This window comes from Salvelinus fontinalis, unplaced genomic scaffold (genome assembly GCF_029448725.1).
Source record: "Salvelinus fontinalis isolate EN_2023a unplaced genomic scaffold, ASM2944872v1 scaffold_0593, whole genome shotgun sequence".
Classification (NCBI taxonomy): domain Eukaryota; kingdom Metazoa; phylum Chordata; class Actinopteri; order Salmoniformes; family Salmonidae; genus Salvelinus; species Salvelinus fontinalis.
This window is the reverse complement of record NW_026600802.1, coordinates 34,184-59,256: the sequence shown is the minus strand read 5'-3', so window position 1 is coordinate 59,256 and position 25,073 is coordinate 34,184. Positions and strand designations below refer to the sequence as shown.

The following is a 25,073-nucleotide window of genomic DNA, read 5'->3' as shown; positions in this document are numbered from 1 at the left end:
GTTGGATGAGACCACAGTGCCTCACTTACTCTGTGTGGCACAGTTGATTCTAGCAGTGCCTGGTAGAGTCTCAGTACCCAGGATCTTCTGTCCAGAACTGTTCACACACCAACAGTAACCTACCAGAATTGGACATGTTAATAACCTGTTACATAGACAATATTTACACATTTTACAGTAAGATATTTAATTGTCACGTTCAACTGAATTGGATAATTTACTGTGGGCTTGTATGCGTGTGTGTGTTAACTCTTTGCGACTACAGGGGGTGCTGTTTTCTCGTTAGCATAATTCCATTACAGATTAAACGGCTTCCTACTCAATTCTTGCTCGTACAATATGCATATTATTACTATTATTGGATAGAAAACACTCTCTAGTTTCTATAGGCGTTGGACTTTTGTCTCTGATTGGAACAGAACTCATTCTACAGCAATTTCCCTGACATGGAGTCAGATTTCACACATTTTGGCCCCTGATCTGGAGTCAGTTTAAAGGCCACTGTGAACGCTATCAGGATACGGACACTGCTTACGTCTTCCCCTGGATGCCTTTACGTGATGACGCTTTGAATGGTATCGATTGCGCAATCACAGCCACTATAAATCAAAAAAACGTGTAGGTAGGAACTCTTTTCCAGATGCGGCGGGCGCGCGGTGGACACCGACCTGCTCTTTTTCCAAGCATTAGTGTAGCCAGTAATATTTCTCAGGTCATGTTTTTACTCGTTATAGGAGTTAAAAACATCATAAGGTAGTTAATTTAAACCGTTTTATAGCAATTTATATCCGTTTAGTGCGCATTTTGGGACATTTATTTCTGAGACACTTTGAAGCGCCGGGCAGGTTTCCAGTTCATGCCGAACGCAGTGGGCATTTCCACATGGCAAGAGGACAGCTTTCGACCAAAAGACGATTAGACCCAAGAAAGGATTCTTTGCCCAAGATTCTGATGGAAGAACACCTCAAAGTAAGAACAATTTATTATGATAAATCGTGTTTCTGTCTAAAAATGTTAATCGCTTATGACGCCATTTTGGTAGATGTAGCTTCGCTTGGCGCAAACTATTGAAAAGTAAGGATCATTTAAAAAATGTAAATCAGCGATTGTATTAAGAATTAAATTGTCTATCAATCGCTGTCCACCCTATATTTTTTAGTCACGTTTATGAGTATTTATGTATACGACTAGATAACATCAAGGCGGTGGCCCGTTCCTGTAGGTTCATGCTCTACAACATCCGCAGAGTACGACCCTGCCTCACACAGGAAGCGGCGCAGGTCCTAATCCAGGCACTTGTCATCTCCCGTCTGGATTACTGCAACTCGCTGTTGGCTGGGCTCCCTGCCTGTGCCATCAAACCCCTACAACTCATCCAGAACGCCGCAGCCCGTCTGGTGTTCAACCTTCCCAAGTTCTCTCACGTCACCCCGCTCCTCCGCTCTCTCCACTGGCTTCCAGTTGAAGCTCGCATCCGCTACAAGACCATGGTGCTTGCCTACGGAGCTGTGAGGGGAACGGCACCTCAGTACCTTCAGGCTCTGATCAGGCCCTACACCCAAACAAGGGCACTGCGTTCATCCACCTCTGGCCTGCTCGCCTCCCTACCACTGAGGAAGTACAGTTCCCGCTCAGCCCAATCAAAACTGTTCGCTGCTCTGGCACCCCAATGGTGGAACAAACTCCCTCACGACGCCAGGACAGCGGAGTCAATCACCACCTTCCGGAGACACCTGAAACCCCACCTCTTCAAGGAATACCTAGGATAGGATAAAGCAATCCTTCTGCCCCCCCCCCCCCCTTAAAAGATGTAGATGCACTATTGTAAAGTGGCTGTTCCACTGGATGTCATTAGGTGAATGCACCAATTTGTAAGTCGCTCTGGATAAGAGCGTCTGCTAAATGACTTAAATGTAAATGTAAATGTAATCACTGTCTAAAATGGCGCACGACATTGTCTGACCAGCTGGGCAACTTTTGTCATTGTCTAACCATGATTTTGGTGGCTAAATATGCACATTTTCGAACAAACTGTATATGTATGTTGTAATATGATGTTACAGGAGTGTCATCTGAAGAATTCTGAGAAGGTTAGTGAAAAAATTAATATATTTTGGCGATGTTTACGTTATCGCTCTCTTTGGCTAGAATCAATGCTGGGGTAATGTTTGCACATTTGCTATGCTAATATAACGATTTATTGTGTTTTCGCTGTAAGACACTTAGAAAATCTGAAATATTGTCTGTATTCACAGGATATGTGTCTTTCGATTAGTGTATGCTGTGTATTTTTACGAAATGTTTGATGATTAGTAATTAGGTAAACACGTTGCTCTATGTATTTATTTTAGTCCATTTGTGACGGTGGGTGCAATTGTAAACTATGATATCTACCTGAAATATGCACATTTTTCTAACAAAACCTATCCTATACCATAAATATGTTATCGGACTGTCATCTGATGAGGTTTTTTCTTGGTTAGTGGCTATCAATATCTTAGTTTAGCCGAATTGGTGATAGCACCTGATGGAGTAAGAAACTGATGGAGTTAGAAAAGTGGTGTCTTTTGCTAACGTGGTTAGCTAATAGATTTACATATTTTGTCTTCCTTGTAAAACATTTTAAAAATCTGAAATGGTGGCTTTATTCACAAGATCTGTATCTTTCATTGGGTGTCTTGGACTTGTGATTTAATGATATTTAGATGCTACTATTTGATTGTGACGCTATGCTAGCGATGCTACTCAGTGTGGGGGGGGGGGTGGGGGGTGCTCCCGGACCCGGGGTAGATACTCGTGAAAGGTTAACCTGTAGAGCCGGAACATTGCTCAGGGGTGTATTGTCCAGCGGCGTCACATGTGGGGATGAAGGCTCCAAATAGGCCATTTATCACATCATCTCTAGCACGCTCACAGGGGGTCTTGGATCGGATCGTAGCATCTGGATACAGGGAACATACATTGTAATATGGACATAACATAACAATGATGGATATACATTCTGGAATCATGGACTGCATCCAATATGGGACCCTGTTCCCCTATTGGCCCTGGTCAGGAGACTGCATCCTATATGGGACCCTGTTCCCCTTTGGGCCTTGGTCAGGAGACTGCATCCTATATGGGACCCTGTTCCCCTTTGGGCCCTGGTCAGGAGGCTGCCTCCTATATGGGACCCTGTTCCCCTTTGGGCCCTGGTCAGGAGACTGCATCCTATATGGGACCCTGTTCCCCTATTGGCCCTGGTCAAGAGACTGCATCCTATATGGGACCCTGTTCCCCTTTTGGCCCTGGTCAGGAGACTGCATCCTATATGGGACCCTGTTCCCCTTTGGGCCCTGGTCAGGAGACTGCATCCTATATGGGACCCTGTTCCCCTTTGGCCCTGGTCACGAGACTGCATCCTATATGGGACCCTGTTCCCCTATAGGCCCTGGTCAGAAGCAGTGCCCTATACTGAATAGGAAGCCATTTCAGATGTACATTTCTGAAATCTTCAGTTGTTGCTTCACTCCTTCAGAGATCTTCAAAGGTCTTCACTGGGTCTCTCTCTCTCTGTCCTGCCTGTGAGTTACAAATCTACCTCTCCCTCCTCTACTTTTTAAGGACCCGTCCAGTCAGAACCCTCCCTCTGGAACCCCGCACGGAGAGTTGGAGGTCCGAAATGGCGGCGAGTAGTGCAGAAAAAATGCAGGAAATTAAGAAATAGTTGTTTAAGCAACAGCTGTGCTGGAATGAGAACAATATGGCTGTCAGTTCTGATGGAATGTAGCTGGAGGATGAGGGTTAATGAACTGAATGGTCGGAAGTGGAAAAACGCAGGAAGAAGAGAGATCCTGATACAGAAAGACACAGGAAGAAGAGAGATCGTGATACAGAAAGACACAGGAGGAAGAGAGATCGTGATACAGAAAGACACAAGCAGAAGAGAGATCCTGATACTGAAAGAAAGAATGAAGAGAGATCATAGTACAGAAAGACACAAGAAGAAGAGAGATCATGATTCTGAAATCAGTGGAGCATCTTGTAAAGAAAGTTTAAAGATATCCAAGGTAGGAAGCAATAGTAGTGATGTGTTGGAGTTTAAAGAGGTGATGCTGTTGGATGAGACCACAGGGCCTCACTTACTCTGTGTGGCACAGTTGATTCTAGCAGTGCCTGGTAGAGTCTCAGTACCCAGGATCTTCTGTCCAGAAATGTTCACACACCAACAGTAACCTACCAGAATTGGACATGTTAATAACCTGTTACATAGACAATATTTACACATTTTACAGTAAGAGATTTAATTGTCACGTTCAACTGAATTGGATAATTTACTGTGGGCTTGTATGAGTGTGTGTGTTAACCTGTAGAGCCGGAACATTGCTCAGGGGTGTATTGTCCAGCAACATCACATGTGGGGATGAAGGCTTCAATTAGGCCATTTATCACATCATCTCTAGCACGCTCACAGGGGGTCTTGGATCGGATCGTAGCATCTGGATACAGTGAACATACATTGTAATGTGGACATAACATAACAATGATGGATATACATTCTGGAATCATGGACTGCATCCTATATGGGACCCTGTTCCCCTTTGGGCCCTGGTCAGGAGACTGCATCCTATATGGGACCCTGTTCCGCTTTGGGCCCTGGTCAGGAGACTGCATCCTATATGGGACCCTGTTCCCCTTTTGGCCCTGGTCAGGACACTGCATCCTATATGGGACCCTGTTCCCCTATTGGCCCTGGTCAGGAGACTGCATCCTATATGGGACCCTGTTCCCCTATTGGCCCTGGTCAGGAGACTGCATCCTATATGGGACCCTGTTCCCCTATTGGCCCTGGTCAGGAGACTGCATCCTATATGGGACCCTGTTCCCCTATTGGCCCTGGTCAGGAGACTGCATCCTATATGGGACCCTGATCCCCTTTGGGCCCTGGTCAGGAGACTGCGTCATATATGGGACCCTGTTCCCCTATTGGCCCTGGTCAGGAGACTGCATCCTATATGGGACCCTGTTCCCCTTGGGCCCTGGTCAGGAGACTGCATCCTATATGGGACCCTGTTCCCCTATTGGCCCTGGTCAGGAGACTGCATCCTATATGGGACCCTGTTCCCCTATTGGCCCTGGTCAGGAGACTGCATCCTATATGGGACCCTGTTCCCCTTGGGCCCTGGTCAGGAGACTGCATCCTATATGGGACCCTGTTCCCCTATTGGCCCTGGTCAGGAGACTGCATCCTATATGGGACCCTGTTCCCCTATTGGCCCTGGTCAGAAGCAGTGCCCTATACTGAATAGGAAGCCATTTCAGATGTACATTTCTGAAATCTTCAGATGTTGCTTCACTCCTTCAGAGATCTTCAAAGGTCTTCACTGGGTCTCTCTCTTTCTCTCTCTGTCCTGCCTGTGAGTTAAAATCTACCTCTCCCTCCTCTACTTTTTAAGGACCCGTCCAGTCAGAACACTCCCTCTGGAACCCCGCACAGAGAGTAGGAGGTCCGAAATGGCGGCGATTAGTGCAGAAAAAATGCAGGAAATGAAGAAATAGTTGTTTAAGCAACAGCTGTGCTGGAATGAGAACAATATGGCTGTCAGTTCTGATGGAATGTAGCTGGAGGATGAGGGTTAATGAACTGAATGGTCGGAAGTGGAAAAACACAGGAAGAAGAGAGATCCTGATACAGAAAGACACAGGAAGAAGAGAGATCGTGATCAGAAAGAAACGGGAGGAAGAGAGATCGTGATACAGAAAGACACAAGAAGAAGAGAGATCGTGATACTGAAAGAAAGAATGAAGAGAGATCATAGTACAGAAAGACACAGGAAGAAGAGAGATCAAGATACAGAAAGACACAGGAAGAAGAGAGATCAAGATACAGAAGGACACAGGAAGAAGAGAGATCAAGATACAGAAGGACACAGGAAGAAGAGAGATCATGATACAGAAAGACAGGAACAAGAGAGATTGTGACAGAGAAATATACAGGAAGAAGAGAGATCATGTTTCTGAAATCAGTGGAGCATCTTGTAAGGAAAGTATAAAGATATCCAAGGTTAGGAAGCAAGAGTAGTTATGTGTTGGAGTTTAAAGTGGTGATGGTGTAGGATGAGACCACAGGGCCTCACTTACTCTGTGTGGAACAGTTGATTCTAGCAGTGCCTGGTAGAGTCTCAGTACCCAGGATCTTCTGTCCAGAACTGTTCACACACCAACAGTAACCTACCAGAATTGGACATGTTAATAACCTGTTACATAGACAATATTTACACATTTTACAGTAAGAGATTTAATTGTCACGTTCAACTGAATTGGATAATTTACTGTGGGCTTGTATGAGTGTGTGTGTTAACCTGTAGAGCCGGAACATTGCTCAGGGGTGTATTGTCCAGCGACATCACATGTGGGGATGAAGGCTTCAATTAGGCCATTTATCACATCATCGCTAGCACGCTCACAGGGGGTCTTGGGTCGGATCGTAGCATCTGGATACAGGGAACATACATTGTAATGTGGACATAACATAACAATGATGGATATACATTCTGGAATCATGGACTGCATCCTATATGGTACCCTGTTCCCCTTTGGGCCCTGGTCAGGAGACTGCATCCTATATGGGACCCTGTTCCCCTATTGGCCCTGGTCAGGACACTGCATCCTATATGGGACCCTGTTCCCCTATGGCCCTGGTCAGGAGACTGCATCCTATATGGGACCCTGTTCCCCTTCGGGCCCTGGTCAGGAGACTGCATCCTATATGGGACCCTGTTACCCTATGGCCCTGGTCAGAAGACTGCATCCTATATGGGACCCTGTTCCCTTTGGGCCCTGGTCAGGAGACTGCATCCTATATGGGACCCTGTTCCCTTTGGGCCCTGGTCAGGAGACTGCATCCTATATGGGACCCTGTTCCCCTATTGGCCCTGGTCAGGAGACTGCATCCTATATGGGACCCTGTTCCCTTTGGGCCCTGGTCAGGAGACTGCATCCTATATGGGACTCTGTTCCCCTATGGCCCTGGTCAGGAGACTGCATCCTATATGGTACCCTGTTCCCCTATTGGCCCTGGTCAGGAGACTGCATCCTATATGGGACCCTGTTCCCTTTGGGCCCTGGTCAGGAGACAGCATCATTTACATTTACATTTACATTTAAGTCATTTAGCAGTCGCTCTTATCCAGAGCGACTTACAAATTGGAAAGTTCATACATATTCATCCTGGTCCCCCCGTGGGAATTGAACCCTGGTCCCCCCGTGGGAAATGAACCCACAACCCTGGCGTTGCAAGCGCCATGCTCTACCAACTGAGCCACACGGGACCGTGTATCCTATATGCATCCTATATGGGACCCTGTTCCCCTTTGGGCCCTGGTCAGGAGACTGCATCTTATATGGGACCCTGTTCCCCTTTGGGCCCTGGTCAGAAGACTGCATCCTATATGGGACCCTGTTCCCCTATTGGCCCTGGTCAGGAGACTGCATCCTATATGGGACCCTGTTCCCCTATTGGCCCTGGTCAGGAGACTGCATCCTATATGGGATCCTGTTCCCCTATTGGCCCTGGTCAGGAGACTGCATCCTATATGGGACCCTGTTCCCCTATTGGCCCCGGTCAGAAGACTGCATCCTATATTGGACCCTGTTCCCCTATTGGCCCTGGTCAGGAGACTGCGTCCTATATGGGACCCTGTTCCCCTATTGGCCCTGGTCAGAAGCAGTGCCCTATACTGAATAGGAAGCCATTTCAGATGTACATTTCTGAAATCTTCAGATGTTGCTTCACTCCTTCAGAGATCTTCAACGGTCTTCACTGGGTCTCTCTCTTTCTCTCTCTGTCCTGCCTGTGAGTTAAATTCTACCTCTCCCTCCTCTACTTTTTAAGGACCCGTCCAGTCAGAACACTCCCTCTGGAACCCCGCACAGAGAGTAGGAGGTCCGAAATGGCGGCGATTAGTGCAGAAAAAATGCAGGAAATTAAGAAATAGTTGTTTAAGCAACAGCTGTGCTGGAATGAGAACAATATGGCTGTCAGTTCTGATGGAATGTAGCTGGAGGATGAGGGTTAATGAACTGAATGGTCGGAAGTGGAAAAACACAGGAAGAAGAGAGATCCTGATACAGAAAGACACAGGAAGAAGAGAGATCATAGTACAGAAAGACACAGGAAGAAGAGAGATCATGATTCTGAAATCAGTGGAGCATCTTGTAAAGAAAGTTTAAAGATATGCAAGGTAGGAAGCAACAGTAGTGATGTGTTGGAGTTTAAAGTGGTGATGGTGTTGGATGAGACCACAGGGCCTCACTTACTCTGGGTGGAACAGTTGATTCTAGCAGTGCCTGGTAGAGTCTCAGTACCCAGGATCTTCTGTCCAGAACTGTTCACACACCAACAGTAACCTACCAGAATTGGACATCTAAATAACCTGTTACATAGACAATATTTACACATTTTACAGTAAGAGATTTAATTGTCACGTTCAACTCAATTGGAGAATTTACTGTGGGCTTGTATGAGTGTTTGTGTTAACCTGTAGAGCCGAAACATTGCTCAGGGGTGTATTGTCCAGCGACATCACATGTGGGGATGAAGGCTTCAATTAGGCCATTTATCACATCATCTCTAGCACGCTCACAGGGGGTCTTGGATCGGATCGTAGCATCTGGATACAGGGAACATACATTGTAATGTGGACATAACATAACAATGATGGATATACATTCTGGAATCATGGACTGCATCCAATATGGGACCCTGTTCCCCTATTGGCCCTGGTCAGGAGACTGCATCCTATATGGGACCCTGTTCCCCTATTGGCCCTGGTCAGGACACTGCATCCTATATGGGACCCTGTTCCCCTATTGGCCCTGGTCAGGAGACTGCATCCTATATGGGACCCTGTTCCCCTTTGGGCCCTGGTCAGGAGACTGCATCCTATATGGGACCCTGTTCCCCTATTGGCCCTGGTCAGGAGACTGCATCCTATATGGGACCCTGTTCCCCAATTGGCCCTGGTCAGGACACTGCATCCTATATGGGATCCTGTTCCCCTATTGGCCCTGGTCAGGACACTGCATCCTATATGGGACCCTGTTCCCCTATTGGCCCTGGTCAGGAGACTGCATCCTATATGGGACCCTGTTCCCCTTTGGGCCCTGGTCAGGAGACTGCATCCTATATGGGACCCTGTTCCCCTTTGGCCCTGGTCACGAGACTGCATCCTATATGGGACCCGTTCCCCTATAGGCCCTGGTCAGAAGCAGTGCCCTATACTGAATAGGAAGCCATTTCAGATGTACATTTCTGAAATCTTCAGTTGTTGCTTCACTCCTTCAGAGATCTTCAAAGGTCTTCACTGGGTCTCTCTCTCTCTGTCCTGCCTGTGAGTTAACCTGTTTGGGCTGCAAGCTGAATATTGAAAAAACTGGAAAATGTGTGCACATTTTCAAACGGCCTCCTAAGAAACTTTTTATTTTCCAATATGCATATATTTACTACTGTTGGATAGATAACAGTCTATAGTTTCTAAAAAGGTTTGAATTGTTTCTCTAAGTCGAACAGAAATATTTTTATAGCCCTTTTCCCAGCCGAATTGAGATTTCCAAAATGCGATGTGTCTCTTTAAGACCTTCTCTATAAAAGGCCCTTTGACTTGGGACCATATAAACACGTCACACGCCTTCGTCAGGCTGTAATGCGGAAGTGAGAATTGAAAGGAGTCGAATATCTCGTCCATGGACTGAATAACACACCTTCTTGTGAGACCTGCGCAGTTAAAAAAAAAATCCGGGCGCGAAGCAGAATTTGGTCTCGGCTTCTGGAACAAGGTAGATAACGGTGAATATGATGTCTGACTACGATATTATTTGATACATGTCACAAAATCATCCTAAAGTATGTTTTTTCAATATACTTTAATTATATTATTGCAATTTATTCTGGACTTTAGATGTGATCCGACGGAAGAATTTTTTGAAGAAACGCTGTGTAGCGCCGCAATGCTATTGTGCTTGCTAACCAAAGAGGGAAATAATTCGTTCTGGAACCCAACTAAAGACTCTACTGGACATTGGACCCCGTTACAACATTCTGATGGAATATCAACAAAGATAAGACCCAATTTGGGATGCTTTTTCATATATCTGTTGAGCTGTGCTGTGCTAACTGGGCTAACTGTGCTAGGCTAGCGCTTGACCAATGCTAGTGCTGACTTATGCTAGCTTATGTTGTTAGCTAATATAACGATATATTGTGTTTTCGCTGTAAAACACTTCAAAAATCGGAAATGTTGGCTTTATTCACACGATATCTGTCTTTCATTAGCTATCCACCATATGTTTTTCTGAAATGTTTTATGAGGTGTAATTAGTAGCCGACGTTGGTGTATGTATTTTCTCTGGCTACTCCCGTCTGGATTCAGACTCTAGCTATGTGTTAGCATTTTTGGGTAGCATCAATGTAAAACTGATTTATAGCTAAAATATGCACTTTTTATGAACAAAACATAGATTTATTGTGTAACATGTTATATGACTGTCATCTGAGGTAGTTTTTTCTGGGCTCTTTAGGTTGGTTTTAGTTTATTTCGGTTGGCTTTTGCATGCTACTTGAATCATAATTCATACTTCATAATCATATCCATACGTGTCTGTCCACTTTTGTATTTGGTGGTGAGCTAACATAAATATATGTGGTGTTTTCTCTGTAAAACATTTAAAAAATCGGACATGTTGGCTGGATTGACAAGATGTTTATCTTTCAAATGCTGTATTGGACTTGTTAATGTGTAAAAGTTAAATATTTTTAAAAAATAGATTTTGAATTTCGCGCCCTGCAGCTGTTGTCATTTTCGTCCGATTTCGGGCTTGCACCCCAAACAGGTTAAAATCTACCTCTCCCTCCTCTACTTTTTAAAGACCCGTCCAGTCAGAACCCTCCCTCTGGAACCCCGCACGGAGAGTTGGAGGTCCGAAATGGCGGCGAGTAGTGCAGAAAAAATGCAGGAAATTAAGAAATAGTTGTTTAAGCAACAGCTGTGCTGGAATGAGAACAATATGGCTGTCAGTTCTGATGGAATGTAGCTGGAGGATGAGGGTTAATGAACTGAATGGTCGGAAGTGGAAAAACACAGGAAGAAGAGAGATCCTGATACAGAAAGACACAGGAAGAAGAGAGATCGTGATACAGAAAGACACAGGAGGAAGAGAGATCGTGATACAGAAAGACACAAGCAGAAGAGAGATCCTGATACTGAAAGAAAGAATGAAGAGAGATCATAGTACAGAAAGACACAAGAAGAAGAGAGATCATGATTCTGAAATCAGTGGAGCATCTTGTAAAGAAAGTTTAAAGATATCCAAGGTAGGAAGCAATAGTAGTGATGTGTTGGAGTTTAAAGTGGTGATGGTGTTGGATGAGACCACAGGGCCTCACTTACTCTGTGTGGAACAGTTGATTCTAGCAGTGCCTGGTAGAGTCTCAGTACCCGGGATCTTCTGTCCAGAACTGTTCACACACCAACAGTAACCTACCAGAAAGACATGTTAATAACCTGTTACATAGACAATATTTACACATTTTACAGTAAGATATTTAATTGTCACGTTCAACTGAATTGGATAATTTACTGTGGGCTTGTATGAGTGTGTGTGTTAACCTGTAGAGCCGGAACGTTGCTCAGGGGTGTATTGTCCAGCGGCGTCACATGTGGGGATGAAGGCTCCAATTAGGCCATTTATCACATCATCTCTAGCACGCTCACAGGGGGTCTTGGGTCGTATCGTAGCATCTGGATACAGGGAACATACATTGTAATATGGACATAACATAACAATGATGGATATACATTCTGGAATCATGGACTGCATCCTATATGGGACCCTGTTCCCCTATTGGCCCTGGTCAGGAGACTGTATGCTATATGGGACCCTGTTCCCGTTTGGGCCCTGGTCAGGAGACTGCATCCTATATGGGACCCTGTTCCCCTATTGGCCCTGGTCAGGAGACTGCATCCCATATGGGACCCTGTTCCCCTATTTGGCCCTGGTCAGGAGACTGGATCCTATATGGGACCCTGTTCCCCTATTGGCCCTGGTCAGGAGACTGCATCCTATATGGGACCCTGTTCCCCTATTGGCCCTGGTCAGGAGACAGCATCCTATATGGGACCCTGTTCCCCTTTGGGCCCTGGTCAGGAGACTGCATCCTATATGGGACCCTGTTCCCCTATTGGCCCTGGTCAGGAGACAGCATCCTATATGGGACCCTGTTCCCCTATTGGCCCTGGTCAGGAGACTGCATCCTATATGGGACCCTGTTCCCCTTTGGGCACTGGTCAGGAGACTGCATCCTATATGGGGCCCTGGTCAGGAGAATGCATCCTATATGGGAGCCTGTTCCCCTTTGGGCTCTGGTCAGGAGACTGCATCCTATATGGGACCCTGTTCCCTGAAGGGCCCTGGTCAGGAGACTGCATCCTATATGGGACCCTGTTCCCCTATTGGCCCTGGTCAGGACACTGCATCCTATATGGGACCCTGTTCCCCTATTTGCCCTGGTCAGGAGACTGCATCCTATATGGGACCCTGTTCCCCTTTGGGCCCTGGTCAGGAGACTGCATCCTATATGGGACCCTGTTCCCTGAAGGGCCCTGGTCAGGAGACTGCATCCTATATGGGACCCTGTTCCGCTTTGGGCCCTGGTCTGGAGACTGCATCCTATATGGGACCCTGTTCCCCTTTGGGCCCTGGTCAGGAGGCTGGATCCTATATTGGACCCTGTTCCCCGATTGGCCCTGGTCAGGAGACTGCATCCTATATGGGACCCTATTCCCCTTTGGGCCCTGGTCAGGAGACTGCATCCTATATGGGACCCTGTTCCCTGAAGGGCCCTGGTCAGGAGACTGCATCCTATATGGGACCCTGTTCCGCTTTGGGCCCTGGTCAGGAGACTGCATCCTATATGGGAGCCTGTTCCCCTATTGGCCCTGGTCAGGAGACTGCATCCTATATGGGACCCTGTTCCCCTATTGGCCCTGGTCAGGAGACTGCATCCTATATGGGACCCTGTTCCCCTTTGGGCCCTGGTCAGGAGACTGCATCCTATATGGGACCCTGTTCCCCTATTGGCCCTGGTCAAGAGACTGCATCCTATATGGGACCCTGTTCCCCTATTGGCCCTGGTCAGGAGACTGCATCCTATATGGGACCCTGTTCCCCTTTGGGCCCTGGTCAGGAGACTGCATCCTATATGGGACCCTGTTCCCCTATTGGCCCTGGTCAGGAGACTGCATCCTATATGGGACCCTGTTCCCCTTTGGGCCCTGGTCAGGAGACTGCATCCTATATGGGACCCTGTTCCCCTATTGGCCCTGGTCAGAAGCAGTGCCCTATACTGAATAGGAAGCCATTTCAGATGTACATTTCTGAAATCTTCAGATGTTGCTTCACTCCTTCAGAGATCTTCAAAGGTCTTCACTGGGTCTCTCTCTTTCTCTGTCCTGCCTGTGAGTTAAATTCTACCTCTCCCTCCTCTCCTTTTTAAGGACCCGTCCAGTCAGAACACTCCCTCTGGATCCCCGCACGGAGAGTTGGAGGTCCGAAATTGCGGCGATTTGTGCAGAAAAAATGCAGGAAATTAATAAATAGTTGTTGAAGCAACAGCTGTGCTGGAATGAGAACAATATGGCTGTCAGTTCTGATGGAATGTAGCTGGAGGATGAGGGTTAATGAACTGAATGGTCGGAAGTGGAAAAACACAGGAAGAAGAGAGATCATGATACAGAAAGACACAGGAAGAAGAGAGATCGTGATACAGAGACACAAGAAGAAGAGAGATCGTGATACTGAAAGAAAGAATGAAGAGAGATCATAGTACAGAAAGACACAGGAAGAAGAGAGATCAAGATACAGAAGGACACAGGAAGAAGAGAGATCATGATACAGAAAGACAGGAAGAAGAGAGATTGTGACAGAGAAAGACACAGGAAGAAGAGAGATCATGTTTCTGAAATCAGTGGAGCATCTTGTAATGAAAGTATAAAGATATCCAAGGTTAGGAAGCAAGAGTAGTGATGTGTTGGAGTTTAAAGTGGTGATGGTGTTGGATGAGACCACAGGGCCTCACTTACTCTGTGTGGCACAGTTGATTCTAGCAGTGCCTGGTAGAGTCTCAGTACCCAGGATCTTCTGTCCAGAACTGTTCACACACCAACAGCAACCTACCAGAATTGGACATGTTAATAAACTGTTACATAGACAATATTTACACATTACCAGTAAGAGATTTAATTGTAACGTTCAACTGAATTGGATAATTTACTGTGGGCTTGTATGAGTGTGTGTGTTAACCTGTAGAGCCGGAACATTGCTCAGGGGTGTATTGTCCAGCGACATCACATGTGGGGATGAAGGCTTCAATTAGGCCATTTATCACATCATCTCTAGCACGCTCACAGGGGGTCTTGGGTCGGATCGTAGCATCTGGATACAGGGAACATACATTGTAATGTGGACATAACATAACAATGATGGATATACATTCTGGAATCATGGACTGCATCCTATATGGGACCCTGTTCCCCTTTGGGCCCTGGTCAGGAGACTGCATCCTATATGGGACCCTGTTCCCCTATTGGCCCTGGTCAGGAGACTGCATCCTATATGGGACCCTGTTCCCCTATTGGCCCTGGTCAGGAGACTGCATCCTGTATGGGACCCTATTCCCCTATTGGCCCTGGTCAGGAGACTGCATCCTATATGGGACCCTGTTCCCCTATTGGCCCTGGTCAGGAGACTGCATCCTATATGGGACCCTGTTCCGCTTTGGGCCCTGGTCAGGAGACTGCATCATATATGGGACCCTGTTCCCGTTTGGGCCCTGGTCAGGAGACTGCATCCTATATGGGATCCTGTTCCCCTATTGGCCCTGGTCAGGAGACTGCATCCTATATGGGACCCTGTTCCGCTTTGGGCCCTGGTCAGGAGACTGCATCCTATATGAGACCCTGTTCCCTGAAGGGCCCTGGTCAGGAGACTGCATCCTATATGGGACCCTGTTCCCCTATTGGCCCTGGTCAGGAGACTGCATCCTATATGGGACCCTGTTCCCCTATTGGCCCTGGTCAGGAGACTGCATCCTATATGGGACCCTGTTCCCCTATTGGCCCTGGTCAGGAGACTGCATCCTATATGGGATCCTGTTCCCCTATTGGCCCTGGTCAGAAGACTGCATCCTATATGGGACCCTGTTCCCCTATTGGCCCTGGTCAGGACACTGCATCCTATATGGGACCCTGTTCCCCTTTGGGCCCTGGTCAGGCGACTGCATCCTATATGGGACCCTGTTCCCCTTTGGGCCCTGGTCAGGAGACTGCATCCTATATGGGAGCCTGTTCCCCTTTGGCCCTGGTCAGGAGACTGCATCCTATATGGGACCCTGTTCCCCTTTGGGCCCTGGTCAGGAGACTGCATCCTATATTGGACCCTGTTCCCCTATGGCCCTGGTCAGGAGACTGCATCCTATCTGGGACCCTGTTCCCCTATTGGCCCTGGTCAGAAGCAGTGCCCTATACTGAATAGGAAGCCATTTCAGATGTACATTTCTGAAATCTTCAGTTGTTGCTTCACTCCTTCAGAGATCTTCAAAGGTCTTCACTGGGTCTCTCTCTTTCTCTCTCTGTCCTGCCTGTGAGTTAAATTCTACCTCTCCCTCCTCTACTTTTTAAGGACCCGTCCAGTCAGAACACTCCTTCTGGATCCCCGCACAGAGTTGGAGGTCCGAAATGGCGGCGATTAGTGCAGAAAAAATGCAGGAAATTAAGAAATAGTTGTTTAAGCAACAGCTGTGCTGGAATGAGAACAATTTGGCTGTCAGTTCTGATGGTATGTGGCGGAAGGATGAGGGTTAATGACCTGAATGGTCGGAAGTGGAAAAACACAGGAAGAAGAGAGATCATGATACTGAAAGACACAGGAAGAAGAGAGATCGTGATACAGAAAGACAAAGGAAGAAGAGAGATCGTGATACAGAAGGACACAAGAAGAAGAGAGATCCTGATACTGAAAGAAAGAATGAAGAGAGATCATAGTACAGAAAGACACAGGAAGAAGGGAGATCATGATACAGAAGGACACAGGAAGAAGAGAGATCGGGATACAGAAGGACACAGGAAGAAGAGAGATCGTGATACAGAAGGACACAGGAAGAAGAGAGATTGTGATAGAGAAAGACACAGGAAGAAGAGAGATCATGTTTCTGAAATCAGTGGAGCATCTTGTAAAGAAAGTATAAAGATATCCAAGGTTAGGAAGCAATAGTAGTGATGTGTTGGAGTTTAAAGTGGTGATGGTGTTGGATGAGACCACAGGGCCTCACTTACTCTGTGTGGCACAGTTGATTCTAGCAGTGCCTGGTAGAGTCTCAGTACCCAGGATCTTCTGTCCAGAACTGTTCACACACCAACAGTAACCTACCAGAATTGGACATGTTAATAACCTGTTACATAGACAATATTTACACATTTTACAGTAAGAGATTTAATTGTAACGTTCAACTGAATTGGATAATTTACTGTGGGCTTGTATGAGTGTGTGTGTTAACCTGTAGAGCCGGAACATTGCTCAGGGGTGTATTGTCCAGCGACATCACACGTAGGGATGAAGGCTCCAATTAGGCCATTTATCACATCATCTCTAGCACGCTCACAGGGGGTCTTGGGTCGTATCGTAGCATCTGGATACAGGGAACATACTTTGTAATATGGACATAACATAACAATGATGGATATACATTCTGGAATCATGGACTGCATCCTATATGGGACCCTGTTCCGCTTTTGGCCCTGGTCAGGAGACTGCATCCTATATGGGACCCTGTTCCGCTTTGGGCCCTGGTCAGGAGACTGCATCCTATATGGGACCCTGTTCCCCTTTGGGCCCTGGTCAGGAGACGGAATCATACATGGGAGCCTGTTCCCCTATTGGCCCTGGTCAGGAGACTGCATCCTATATGGGACCCTGTTCCCCTTTGGGCCATGGTCAGGAGACTGCATCCTATATGGGACCCTGTTCCCCTATTGGCCCTGGTCAAGAGACTGCATCCTATATGGGACCCTGTTCCCCTTTGGGCCCTGGTCAGGAGACTGCATCCTATATGGGACCCTGTTACCCTATTGGCCCTGGTAAGGAGACTGCATCCTATATGGGACCCTGTTCCCCGATTGGCCCTGATCAGGAGACTGCATCCTATATGGGACCCTGTTCCCCTTTGGGCCCTGGTCAGGAGACGGAATCCTACATGGGAGCCTGTTCCCCTATTGGCCCTGGTCAGGAGACTGCATCCTATATGGGACCCTGTTCCCCTATTGGCCCTGATCAGGAGACTGCATCCTATATGGGACCCTGTTCCCCTTTGGGCCCTGGTCAGAAGCCTGCATCCTACATGGGACCCTGTTCCCCTATTGGCCCTGGTCAGGAGACTGCGTCCTATATGGGACCCTGTTCCCCTATTGGCCCTGGTCAGAAGCAGTGCCCTATACTGAATAGGAAGCCATTTCAGATGTACATTTCTGAAATCTTCAGATGTTGCTTCACTCCTTCAGAGATCTTCAAAGGTCTTCACTGGGTCTCTCTCTTTCTCTCTCTGTCCTGCCTGTGAGTTAAATTCTACCTCTCCCTCCTCTCCTTTTTAAGGACCCGTCTAGTCAGAACCCTCCTTCTGGAACCCCGCACAGAGAGTTGGAGGTCCGAAATGGCGGCGATTAGTGCAGAAAAAATGCAGGAAATTAAGAAATAGTTGTTTAAGCAACAGCTGTGCTGGAATGAGAACAATATGGCTGTCAGTTCTGATGGAATGTAGCTGGAGGATGAGGGTTAATGACCTGAATGGTCGGAAGTGGAAAAACACAGGAAGAAGAGAGATCCTGATACAGAAAGACGCAGGAAGAAGAGAGATCGTGATACAGAAAGACAAAGGGAGAAGAGAGATCGTGATACAGAAGGACACAGGAAGAAGAGAGATCCTGATTCTGAAATCAGAATCAGGGCCCAAAGGGGACCCTGTTCCCCTTTGGGCCCTGGTCAGGAGACTGCATCCTATATGGGACCCTGTTCCCCTATTGGCCCTGGTCAGGACACTGCATCCTATATGGGACCCTGTTCCCCTATTGGCCCTGGTCAGGACACTGCATCCTATATGGGACCCTGTTCCCCTATTGGCCCTGGTCAGGAGACTGCATCCTATATGGGACCCTGTTCCCCTATTGGCCCTGGTCAGGACACTGCATCCTATATGGGACCCTGTTCCCCTATTGGCCCTGGTCAGGAGACTGCATCCTATATGGGACCCTGTTCCCCTATTGGCCCTGGTCAGAAGACTGCATCCTATATGGGAGCCTGTTCCCCTATTGGCCCTGGTCAGGAGACTAATACCTATATGGGACCCTGTTCCCCTATTGGCCCTGGTCAGGAGACTGCATCCTATATGGGACCCTGTTCCCCTATTGGCCCTGGTCAGAAGACTGCATCCTATATGGGAGCCTGTTCCCCTATTGGCCCTGGTCAGGAGACTGCATCCTACATGGGACCCTGTTCCCCTATTGGCCCTGGTCAGGAGACTGCATCCTATATGGGACCCTGTTCCCCTATTGGCCCTGGTCAGAATCAGTGCCCTATACTAAATAGGAAGCCATTCAGATGTACATTTCTGAAATCTTTAGATGTTGCTTCACTCCTTCAGAGATCTTCAAAGGTCTTCACTGGGTCTCTCTCTTTCTCTCTCTGTCCTGCCTGTGAGTTAAAATCTACCTCTCCCTCCTCTCCTTTTTAAGGACCCGTCCAGTCAGAACACTCCCTCTGGATCCCCGCACAGAGAGTTGGAGGTCCGAAATGGCGGCGATTAGTGCAGAAAAAATGCAGGAAATTAAGAAATAGTTGTTTAAGCAACAGCTGTGCTGGAATGAAAACAATATGGCTGTCAGTTCTGATGGAATGTAGCTGGAGGATGAGGGTTAATGAACTGAATGGTCGGAAGTGGAAAAACACAGGAAGAAGAGAGATCCTGATACAGAAAGACGCAGGAAGAAGAGAGATCGTGATACAGAAAGACACAGGAGGAAGAGAGATCCTGATACTGAAAGAAAGAATGAAGAGAGATCATTGTACAGAAAGACAGAGGAAGAAGAGAGATCGTGATACAGAAAGACACAGGAAGAAGAGAGATCATAGTACAGAAAGACACAGGAAGAAGAGAGATCGTGATACAGAGACACAAGAAGAAGAGAGATCCTGATACTGAAAGAAAGAATGAAGAGAGATCATAGTACAGAAAGACACAGGAAGAAGAGAGATCAAGATACAGAAGGACACAGGAAGAAGAGAGATCATGATACAGAAAGACAGGAAGAAGAGAGATTGTGACAGAGAAAGACACAGGAAGAAGAGAGATCATGTTTCTGAAATCATTGGAGCATCTTGTAATGAAAGTATAAAGATATCCAAGGTTAGGAAGCAAGAGTAGTGATGTGTTGGAGTTTAAAGTGGTGATGGTGTTGGATGAGACCACAGGGCCTCACTTACTCTCTGTGGCACAGTTGATTCTAGCAGTGCCTGGTAGAGTCTCAGTACCCAGGATCTTCTGTCCAGAACTGTTCACACACCAACAGTAACCTACCAGAAAGACATGTTAATAACCTGTTACATAGACAATATTTACACATTTAACAGTAAGATATTTAATTGTCACGTTCAATTGAATTGGATAATTTACTGTGGGCTTGTATGCGTGTGTGTGTTAACTCTTTGCGACTACAGGGGGTGCTGTTTTCTCGTTAGCATAATTCCATTACAGATTAAACGGCTTCCTACTCAATTCTTGCTCGTACAATATGCATATTAGTACTATTATTGGATAGAAAACACTCTCTAGTTTCTATAGGCGTTGGACTTTTGTCTCTGAGTGGAACAGAACTCATTCTACAGCAATTTCCCTGACATGGAGTCAGATTTCACACATTTTGGCCCCTGATCTGGAGTCAGTTTAAAGGCCACTGTGAACGCTATCAGGATACGGACACTGCTTACGTCTTCCCCTGGATGCCTTTACGTGATGACGCTTTGAATGGTATCGATTGCGCAATCACAGCCACTATAAATCAAAAAAACGTGTAGGTAGGAACTCTTTTCCAGATGCGGCGGGCGCGCGGTGGACACCGACCTGCTCTTTTTCCAAGCATTAGTGTAGCCAGTAATATTTCTCAGGTCATGTTTTTACTCGTTATAGGAGTTAAAAACATCATAAGGTAGTTAATTTAAACCGTTTTATAGCAATTTATATCCGTTTAGTGCGCATTTTGGGACATTTATTTCTGAGACACTTTGAAGCGCCGGGCAGGTTTCCAGTTCATGCCGAACGCAGTGGGCATTTCCACATGGCAAGAGGACAGCTTTCGACCAAAAGACGATTAGACCCGAGAAAGGATTCTTTGCCCAAGATTCTGATGGAAGAACACCTCAAAGTAAGAACAATTTATTATGATAAATCGTGTTTCTGTCTAAAAATGTTAATCGCTTATGACGCCATTTTGGTAGATGTAGCTTCGCTTGGCGCAAACTATTGAAAAGTAAGGATCATTTAAAAAATGTAAATCAGCGATTGTATTAAGAATTAAATTGTCTATCAATCGCTGTCCACCCTATATTTTTTAGTCACGTTTATGAGTATTTATGTATACGACTAGATCACTGTCTAAAATGGCGCACGACATTGTCTGACCAGCTGGGCAACTTTTGTCATTGTCTAACCATGATTTTGGTGGCTAAATATGCACATTTTTGAACAAACTGTATATGTATGTTGTAATATGATGTTACAGGAGTGTCCTCTGAAGAATTCTGAGAAGGTTAGTGAAAAAATTAATATATTTTGGCGATGTTTACGTTATCGCTCTCTTTGGCTAGAATCAATGCTGGGGTAATGTTTGCACATTTGCTATGCTAATATAACGATTTATTGTGTTTTCGCTGTAAGACACTTAGAAAATCTGAAATATTGTCTGTATTCACAGGATATGTGTCTTTCGATTAGTGTATGCTGTGTATTTTTACGAAATGTTTGATGATTAGTAATTAGGTAAACACGTTGCTCTATGTATTTATTCTAGTCCATTTGTGACGGTGGGTGCAATTGTAAACTATGATATCTACCTGAAATATGCACATTTTTCTAACAAAACCTATCCTATACCATAAATATGTTATCGGACTGTCATCTGATGAGGTTTTTTCTTGGTTAGTGGCTATCAATATCTTAGTTTAGCCGAATTGGTGATAGCACCTGATGGAGTAAGAAACTGATGGAGTTAGAAAAGTGGTGTCTTTTGCTAACGTGGTTAGCTAATAGATTTACATATTTGGTCTTCCCTGTAAAACATTTTAAAAATCTGAAATGGTGGCTTTATTCACAAGATCTGTACCTTTCATTAGGTGTCTTGGACTTGTGATTTAATGATATTTAGATGCTACTATTTGATTGTGACGCTATGCTAGCGATGCTACTCAGTGTGGGGGGGGGGGGGGGGGGGGGTGCTCCCGGACCCGGGGTAGATACTCGTGAAAGGTTAACCTGTAGAGCCGGAACATTGCTCAGGGGTGTATTGTCCAGCGGCGTCACATGTGGGGATGAAGGCTCCAAATAGGCCATTTATCACATCATCTCTAGCACGCTCACAGGGGGTCTTGGATCGGATCGTAGCATCTGGATACAGGGAACATACATTGTAATATGGACATAACATAACAATGATGGATATACATTCTGGAATCATGGACTGCATCCAATATGGGACCCTGTTCCCCTATTGGCCCTGGTCAGGAGACTGCATCCTATATGGGACCCTGTTCCCCTTTGGGCCCAGGTCAGGAGACTGCATCCTATATGGGACCCTGTTCCCCTTTGGGCCCTGGTCAGGAGGCTGCATCCTATATGGGACCCTGTTCCCCTTTGGAACCTGGTCATGACACTGCATCCTATATGGGACGCTGTTCCCCTATTGGCCCTGGTCAAGAGACTGCATCCTATATGGGACCCTGTTCCCCTTTTGGCCCTGGTCAGGAGACTGCATCCTATATGGGACCCTGTTCCCCTTTGGGCCCTTGTCAGGAGACTGCATCCTATATGGGAGACTGTTCCCCTATTGGCCCTGGTCAGGAGACTGCATCCTACATGGGACCCTGTTCCCCTTTGGCCCTGGTCACGAGACTGCATCCTATATGGGACCCTGTTCCCCTATACGCCCTGGTCAGAAGCAGTGCCCTATACTGAATAGGAAGCCATTTCAGATGTACATTTCTGAAATCTTCAGTTGTTGCTTCACTCCTTCAGAGATCTTCAAAGGTCTTCACTGGGTCTCTCTCTCTCTGTCCTGCCTGTGAGTTAAAATCTACCTCTCCCTCCTCTACTTTTTAAGGACCCGTCCAGTCAGAACCCTCCCGCTGGAACCCCGCACGGAGAGTTGGAGGTCCGAAATGGCGGCGAGTAGTGCAGAAAAAATGCAGGAAATTAAGAAATAGTTGGTGAAGCAACAGCTGTGCTGGAATGAGAACAATATGGCTGTCAGTTCTGATGGTATGTAGCTGGAGGATGAGGGTTAATGAACTGAATGGTCGGAAGTGGAAAAACACAGGAAGAAGAGAGATCCTGATACAGAAAGACACAGGAAGAAGAGAGATCGTGATACAGAAAGACACAGGAGGAAGAGAGATCGTGATACAGAAAGACACAAGCAGAAGAGAGATCCTGATACTGAAAGAAAGAATGAAGAGAGATCATGATACTGAAAGAGACAGGAAGAAGAGAGATCGTGATACTGAAAGAGACAGGAAGAAGAGAGATCGTGATACAGAAAGACACAGGAGGAAGAGAGATCATAGTACAGAAAGACACAAGAAGAAGAGAGATCATGATTCTGAAATCAGTGGAGCATCTTGTAAAGAAAGTTTAAAGTTATCCAAGGTAGGAAGCAATAGTAGTGATGTGTTGGAGTTTAAAGTGGTGATGGTGTTGGATGAGACCACAGTGCCTCACTTACTCTGTGTGGCACAGTTGATTCTAGCAGTGCCTGGTAGAGTCTCAGTACCCAGGATCTTCTGTCCAGAACTGTTCACACACCAACAGTAACCTACCAGAAAGACATGTTAATAACCTGTTACATAGACAATATTTACACATTTTACAGTAAGAGATTTAATTGTAACGTTCAACTGAATTGGAGAATTTACTGTGGGATTGTATGAGTGTGTGTGTTAACCTGTAGAGCCGAAACATTGCTCAGTCGTGTATTGTCCAGCGGCATCACACGTGGGGATGAAGGCTTCAATTAGGCCATGTATCACATCATCTCTAGCACGCTCACAGGGGGTCTTGAGTCGTATCGTAGCATCTGGATACAGGGAACATACATTGTAATATGGACATAACATAACAATGATGGATATACATTCTGGAATCATGGACTGCATCCTATATGGGACCCTGTTCCCCTTTGGGCCCTGGTCAGGAGACTTTATCCTATATGGGACCCTGTTCCGCTTTGGGCCCTGGTCAGGAGACTGCATCCTATATGGGACCCTGTTCCCCTTTGTGCCCTGGTCAGCAGGCTGCATCCTTTATGGGACCCTGTTCCCCTTTGGGCCCTGGTCAGGAGACTGCATCCTATATGGGACCCTGTTCGCCTATTGGCCCTGGTCAGAAGACTGCATCCTATATGGGACCCTGATCCCCTATTGGCCCTGGTCAGAAGCAGTGCCCTATACTAAATAGGAAGCCATTTCAGATGTACATTTCTGAAATCTTCAGATGTTGCTTCACTCCTTCAGAGATCTTCAAAGGTCTTCATTGGGTCTCTCTCTCTCTGTCCTGCCTGTGAGTTAAAATCTACTTCTCCCTCCTCTACTTTTTAAGGACCCGTCCAGTCAGAACACTCCCTCTGGATCCCCGCACAGAGTTGGAGGTACGAAATGGCGGCGATTAGTGCAGAAAAAATGCAGGAAATTAAGAAATAGTTGTTTAAGCAACAGCTGTGCTGGAATGAGAACAATATGGCTGTCAGTTCTGAAGGAATGTAGCTGGAGGATGAGGATTAATGACCTGAATGGTCGGAAGTGGAAAAACACAGGAAGAAGAGAGATCCTGATACAGAAAGACACAGGAAGAAGAGAGATCGTGATCAGAAAGAAACGGGAGGAAGAGAGATCGTGATACAGAAAGACACAAGAAGAAGAGAGATCGTGATACTGAAAGAAAGAATGAAGAGAGATCATAGTACAGAAAGACACAGGAAGAAGAGAGATCAAGATACAGAAAGACACAGGAAGAAGAGAGATCAAGATACAGAAGGACACAGGAAGAAGAGAGATCAAGATACAGAAAGACACAGGAGGAAGAGAGATCGTGATACAGAAAGACACAAGAAGAAGAGAGATCATGATTCTGAAATCAGTGGAGCATCTTGTAAAGAAAGTTTAAAGATATCCAAGGTAGGAATCAATAGTAGTGATGTGTTGGAGTTTAAAGTGGTGATGGTGTTGGATGAGACCACAGGGCCTCACTTACTCTGTGTGGCACAGTTGATTCTAGCAGTGCCTGGTAGAGTCTCAGTACCCAGAATCTTCTGTCCAGAACTGTTCACACACCAACAGTAACCTACCAGATTTGGACATGTTAATAACCTGTTACATAGACAATATTTACACATTTTACAGTAAGAGATTTAATTGTCACGTTCAACTGAATTGGAGAATTTACTGTGGGCTTGTATGCGTGTGTGTGTTTACTTCTTGCGACTACAGGGGGTGCTGTTTTCTCATTAGCATAATTGCATTACAGATTAAACGGCTTCCTACTCAATTCTTGCTCGTACAATATGCATATTATTACTATTATTGGATAGAAAACACTCTCTAGTTTCTATAGGCGTTGGAATTTTGTCTCTGAGTGGAACACAACTCATTCTACAGCAATTTCCCTGACATGGAGTCAGATTTCACACATTTTGGCCCCTGATCTGGAGTCAGTTTAAAGGCCACTG

General features: G+C 46.2%; 2 protein-coding genes across 2 annotated transcripts; both read right to left on the bottom strand.

The window, feature by feature from the left end:
• Positions 1-6,115: 6,115 nt before the first annotated feature.
• On the bottom strand, positions 6,116-14,551 carry LOC129846586 (saxiphilin-like). The gene is made up of 7 exons (XM_055914531.1): positions 14,530-14,551; positions 14,341-14,472; positions 14,121-14,210; positions 8,523-8,654; positions 8,302-8,391; positions 6,345-6,476; positions 6,116-6,213 (listed from the first exon to the last, which is right to left on the bottom strand). Exons 1-7 carry the CDS (start codon positions 14,549-14,551, stop codon positions 6,116-6,118), a joined length of 696 nt encoding a protein of 231 aa, XP_055770506.1.
• Positions 14,552-16,326: 1,775 nt separating this feature from the next.
• Positions 16,327-24,705, bottom strand: LOC129846585 (equistatin-like). The gene is made up of 7 exons (XM_055914530.1): positions 24,693-24,705; positions 23,295-23,426; positions 23,076-23,165; positions 21,611-21,742; positions 19,567-19,656; positions 16,592-16,723; positions 16,327-16,460 (listed from the first exon to the last, which is right to left on the bottom strand). Exons 1-7 carry the CDS (start codon positions 24,703-24,705, stop codon positions 16,363-16,365), a joined length of 687 nt encoding a protein of 228 aa, XP_055770505.1. The 3' UTR covers positions 16,327-16,362.
• Positions 24,706-25,073: the final 368 nt, after the last annotated feature.

Excerpts from the sequence above, each read along its gene's own strand:
- LOC129846586 (XM_055914531.1), bottom strand. The coding sequence starts at position 14,551 with ATGCAGTCCATGATTCCAGAAT. Across the intron at positions 14,473-14,529 it reads GCAGTCCATGATTCCAGAAT|ATGCTACGATCCGACCCAAG; the intron begins GTATATCCATCA and ends CCCTGTATCCAG. Across the intron at positions 14,211-14,340 it reads GCAATGTTCCGGCTCTACAG|GTTGCTGTTGGTGTGTGAAC; the intron begins GTTAACACACAC and ends CAATTCTGGTAG.
- LOC129846585 (XM_055914530.1), bottom strand. Across the intron at positions 21,743-23,075 it reads AATCAACTGTGCCACACAGA|ATGCTACGATCCGATCCAAG; the intron begins GTAAGTGAGGCA and ends CCCTGTATCCAG. Across the intron at positions 16,461-16,591 it reads GCAATGTTCCGGCTCTACAG|GTTACTGTTGGTGTGTGAAC; the intron begins GTTAACACACAC and ends CAATTCTGGTAG.